This window comes from Coenobita brevimanus, chromosome 72, assembly GCF_032717465.1.
Source record: "Coenobita brevimanus isolate Jiangsu-jjx chromosome 72, ASM3271746v2, whole genome shotgun sequence".
NCBI classification, from domain to species: domain Eukaryota; kingdom Metazoa; phylum Arthropoda; class Malacostraca; order Decapoda; family Coenobitidae; genus Coenobita; species Coenobita brevimanus.
Genome location: NC_137025.1, coordinates 14,916,844 through 14,922,843, shown reverse-complemented (window position 1 = coordinate 14,922,843; position 6,000 = coordinate 14,916,844). Strand labels below are relative to the sequence as shown.

Below are 6,000 nucleotides of genomic sequence, written 5' to 3'. Positions count from 1 at the left end.
ATCTGTATATGGGTGGGGTTATAAAAGAGACACAAGGCGGGGCAGTGGATGATGGAGCAGCCCTAATGAGAGAGGGCAGCATTTGGAAACTTCCTGTACTGTAGTTTGCAGATGATACTGTACTGTTAAGCGAAGATGAAGGGGAACTGCAATGCTTGATGAATGAGTTTGGGAGTGTAAGAAATAGCATCTAAAGGCAAATATAGGGAAGAGTAAAGTTATGGTCTTCAAGAGAAATGACATTGCTGAACGTACAGTGAGGTTGGAGGATGAGGAAATGGAAAATATGAGTGCATTTAAGTGGAAAATATGAACGCATTTAACTATTTGGGTAGTGTGATGAGTAAGGATGGAAGTTTGAAGGATGAAGTGCTTGCATGGGTACAACAACGAAGAAAGGTTGCCGGTTCTTTGAAAGCAGTGATAAGAAGTAGGGACGTGAGCATGGAAGTAAAAAAGTTGCCGCATGGCAATATGTATTATGATACCGACTCTAATGTATGGAAGTGAAGCTTGGACCTTGTTGGAAGGACACAAGTCATGAGTGGGAGCAGTGAAATAGAGTTATCTGAGAGGAGCAAGTGGAGTTACATGGAGAGACAGACTGACAAATGAGGATACGGAGGAGTGTTGTGGTGTGGATGTGGATGTGATAGAAAGTGTCATGAGAAATACATTGAGGCAGTTTGGCCACGTGGAGAGGATGGAAAACAAGCTACTAATGAGGAGAGTATATGTGTGAGGTGGAGAGGGGAGGAGAGGGAGGGATAGGCCGAGGATGAGGTGGAGGGAGGGAGTGAAGAGGTATATGAGAGAAAGGGGTGTGAGCTGGGGGGAGGGAAGTGAAATGGCAGGAGACAGGGCAACATGGAGGTGATCTGCTTGTGGCCACCCCTTACAGGACTGAGGCATCTGGCAATAGATAGACAAAATGCTGTACACCATGAATACAGAGGGGTCCTCCACATTTGTGGGGGTTAGGGGACACCCCCCCCCAAGAATGTGAAATTTCCGCGAATGTTTGGAGCACCCTCCCGTAAATGCCTCTACAGCTGCAAATTGCCCCCTGTGAGCAAGTATGCACATACTGTACTCAATAAACCATATCTGGGACCTAAAAGCAGCATAAAATATCAAAAATAGCCGATGACTTGCCCACATGTCAGTGTGGGCAAGTCATCAGCTACATATATACCCCAACTTCTTGCAATCATACCCATTAAATTCAGTCTTGGCTCCACAAAGGGGCAAAATGAGAATCTTTGAAGCCTGCGAAAGTTGATTCTGCAAATGTGGAGGGCCTACTGTTTCAATTCTGTGAAGTTTAATAAGATCTATATATATGGGATGACTCCAGGGCCATACAGGGCTTAAAAGGGATAGTATGGACTGGGTGTTACTTCCTTTTTATTTTCTGTACACTAAAACGGAAGAACAGTTACTTAAATCAAATAAACTGCAAATGAAACATTACACATTTCCATCAGACACCCAAAAAACTGATGCTGGACACATAATAGCTATGCCATTACTTGTGTCCCCATTAATTATAATTTCCATACTGACTATTCAGGACTAACAATTACTACAACTGCTTGTACTACTATACTGCAGTCCACCTAAATAAGCACTACAGTTGATACTGAATATCTTCTATCACAAGGCACAACAGCCTAATCACTAAGCTGCATCATATCTCTAAATATGCCCAGCAGGCATGCTTATCAGAAGTTTATGAATCTGTGTGAGGCCAGTGTGGTTTCAACTGGCCCTAAACTATACAGTATTTGTTTTAACCTGACGAAGATCCCTAACCCCTTTCCACTTTGCTGACGGCCAAGTGCAGTCAGATATGTGGGCCGTTTTGTGGTGGGTGGGGGCACTCACCATCCACTCACTTGATGTAGTGCTGCTCTCGGGTGTCTGCCCTTTCCTCTCCTCCATCCTTCTTTCCATCCATCCTCTTCTGTCTTTCTTTCCTTCATTCTTTCCTCCTTCTTCTGCCTGCGGGTGACTTTACACTCCCTCTTGTGTTTTTCTTTCCTTCATTCTTTCCTCTTCCTTCAGCCTGTGGGTGACTCTACACTGTGTGACAAGCCAAATGATTTCCTATACACCAGGAAACCATTTACCACGCTGGGTGGTAACCATAAAACCAAATTTTGGCCCCTAGTGGTTTAGTGGGTAATAAAGGTGCTCCAATCGCATTGAGCTGGTGAAGGTTTATATCCAAGGGGTGGTTGGGGTTTATTGCTCACGTACTGCCACTCAGGATGAGTGAGGCTGGTCACTCTCATCTTAAATGCCAGGACCGACTTTCCTAGCCCCGGGCTCCTATGCTCCTCATGGGGCAACGTAGGATTGGATGATGGATGGCTGGATGGATATAACTAAGAACTTCATACTTCATAACAAAGGCTCATCAAGTTTCATGCAACCACAATCTAGTATTCAAATTACGGAAGTGGCCTAGTTAGGTCGGGTGAAAATAAAATAACCATAGTTTAACCTCAGACAAACCTATGGACGGGCTTATCTGCGACAGACGTTCTGAAGCATATACTGCACTCTAGGTATACTGTACAACAATTTTCACCAGAGTTTACAAATGTGCTCTGCACAAAATTGGCATGAGTTTCACTTGTCAACAACATGGCAAATACTGTTTAACCATTTTATTAGTTTAAAAAAGGAAGCGCTTGGCAAGTACTGCTGAGAATGATATGGTTCATAACATTAGCCAAGTTATTCCAAGGCACCAATGTAGTTTGTATTTCAGGTTTATAGATACTGTACACAAAAATACTGACTGCTTTTCTACTTTGGCACATTCTAGTACACTTAACAAAGCCAGAATTATGGACCTGTTTAACCCATTCAACATAATGACATCTTTTATATTTTTTTCTTGTTATCTTCAGATACTTTTTTTCTTGCTATTCTCAAATGATTTTATTCAGCTTAGATAGTATTCAAGGTCAAACATGGCCTTCATTCAGTTCTTTCCAAACTAGACATACTTCCTAAATTAATTTCCTTCAGTACTTAAGATCTTTCCCAAACTGAATTAATTTCACTGGTAAGAGGATGATATGAAAATGACATCCTCATGGTGAATGGGATAAATCAAACTGGATGGATTAATCTGGATACTCAAATATGGAGGGCACTTTTACTTAAGAGTCTGTGTCCCTTGATTCATCTCACAGTAATATACAACATTGCCATGGGAACTCTTCATCATATATTTTTACACTCAGCTTCCTAAACTGTAACCCTTTTGGCAGTATGCTTAAAACTTAAATCACGACGAGGAAACAAATCTCTATTTCATAATGGCCATTTATAGTGTTTCTCTGGTCATTAGACATAAATCAGCCTGCCTTCCTTATTACAGAATGCAGCCAGCAGTGAGATAACATGGCCAGATATGTTACCTTCAGCACATGCTTCAGAAATACTGTGATCATATAACAGTGGGAACCTGCCTTCCCTCACACAATTAGTTTCATGTATACTATACACTAGGGATCTCATGAAGCAGTTTAGATTACAAGCAGCTTCTCACATATCCACACATTATAATACTGTGCTCCATACCATGACTGGAAGTGACGTACATTTTTATATCTGTCTAGAGCACTCTAACTTCCACCTCCTCTAGACTGTAGGTACAGAATATTAACGATCCACTCTGATTTCTGAGCTTTGCTTATACTATTGAATGGCCACAAAAATTTGTTGCAATGGTTACTTTGCCAGGGCTGGGCAATCAACACAGTCATTCACAATTCCACTTGTCTCATTTTAGCTCCTGTATTATTATAATAAAATCTACAAGGTCATGATGCATCATCATCCTAACCCATATTCCCATTACTTCAACAGGATGAGCAGGATGTATGTCAGAAAGCATAAAAGTAGAAGTAGCTTTCAACTGACTGCCCAGTAAATGAGTTGTAATGCACAAACAATAAATGATAACTGTGGGTCGGCCAAAGAAATTTAGTTCCCATTACAGCATCACATCCACCTTTTTATATTTAAAATCCAAGCACTGAACTTGTTCTTCCGAAGAGAGGCAAAGAAATGTTTCAGCTTGAGGCAACATGGGTGGGTAATACACTGGGTCAGTATCAAACCATGTTGGGTCCTGCCTGAGCCACTGACGTGAAGCGATCAAGGTTGTCAGGAAAGCCAGTCACTATCGTCATCATCTTCATCACTGAAAAGGGGTGGCGTCGGAGGCTGTGGACGCCATCCCTACACCACACCAAACATGACACAGCAGCATGCAAAGGAAGGGAGGCAGCAAGATGTTAGAACATACTGGTCTTACAGTACTCTGAACAATACTAGCAATTCATCATAACCATCACCATCATAATATGTGTAGGGCAGAGCCATTTCACTAGATGTTTAAAGTTATGCATCCACTGACACTGTAGTACTGTCCTACAAACCTGATCCACCCTCTTCTATCATTCATAAATTCTCTTGTTTCTTCAATATGCATAACTTGCTTTCCAAAACATTCAATTACCATATCAAGAAATACAGGTCATTCATGCACCATCCTGCTTCATCCTCATTTATACACACTATATTTTTTCACTGCTCTAGCCATATCCATTCAATGTGGCTACAAGTGTATGCACACATATTTCAGCCCTACTAACTATGTTCCACCATACTTTTTCTGCATCTCATACTTTCACCTCCAAATCAATTCATGGATCCCACTTGCTGTATATTCTAAGCAACCAGTATTCATATTGATCCAACTACAGTATCTGTATTTGCATCTAAATAATTATATGCAAAGTAATACACCCTCCCACTGCCCTCTTGTCATCTTTGTACTCATTCATTCTTGAAACTACAGTGTCATGAAAAAACACTTCAAGAAAAAAGAAAATGATAAGGAAAATAACAATAAAATCCAGGCCCAAACGTTAAAGCCTTACAAACCAAAGAGCGAAACAGATGTCCACTCCTACTGCCAGCAGATACTTCTACATGCTCCTTCACAGCACAGTAAAACTCATATAGAGGCAAATCCCAGTTTAACAATGCAAATGGTTAAGCAAAAACCCATCACTAGGTGTGGTGTTGTAAATCGGGGCTGATTTAACATGTTAAAGTATAGGGATGCGTTTTTGAGCCTTGGGCTTCCCTCCCCAACCAAGTCCTAAACTCACCTAAATGAATCTAAACACAAGTTTATAGGCAATCTAAATGGATTAACAGCTGTAAAAGAAGCTAACCTAACCAGTCCCCATCTTGCATGTATTCACTGGAGAATGCGATCTCCAGTTCATATTCAAACTCGGTAGAGAAGAAGCAGCAGCATTGTATACAATCCCACCCTCAGATGGTCCCAGGACAATTAAATAATCATCCGTTATGCATAATAATAATGTATGACGCAGAATTGTCCAAGGTGTAAACTGTTGTGACGCAGAATCACTGATGTTTTGATGGGAATTCCCTCGACAGGGAATGCGATCGATGATGCAATTGGGATAGCCTTTTCAACGGCCCATCTTTATGTCATTTTAGTTACTGTTCTGGTTGCTAAGCTCATTTATTTCTTCTCTCTTATTTTCTAACATTCATTTAGAAATTCCTTTGTATTTTCAAAGCATTTTCCCTTGAACTGCCCAAATGTAAACACATGACTTATCAATGTCACAGTTTTCATCAATGCCTGAAATATTTACTCTCTAAGACTTTCATAATTATTAATAATTATTTAAAATTATTATTATGTATCCCATGATAGGTTAGATGTTCAATAGTCAAACACGAAATATTCCTTGTTGAGTTGCCTAGTTGTCTAGTGTTTTGTACCTCGTCTTATAGGCGAGAATCCTTATCCAATGACTATTCACTCCATTTGTGATTAAAACACATTAATCTAAGTCTAAAAAACAGTTTATAAATCAACCTAAACACAAAATTTAAGTATAAAATTTCAAAATCGGGAAAAAAAAAATC

At 40.2% G+C, this 6,000-nt stretch overlaps 1 protein-coding gene across 1 annotated transcript in view; it reads right to left on the bottom strand.

Moving 5' to 3' along the window:
- Positions 1-4,188: 4,188 nt before the first annotated feature.
- Positions 4,189-6,000, bottom strand: part of LOC145407052 (uncharacterized) — a 137,622-nt gene continuing 135,810 nt past the window's right edge. Inside the window, exon 23 of the mRNA XM_080278075.1 lies at positions 4,189-4,263. Within this exon, the coding sequence (XP_080134201.1) occupies positions 4,189-4,263 (75 nt within the window). The remainder of the gene's footprint in view (positions 4,264-6,000) is intronic.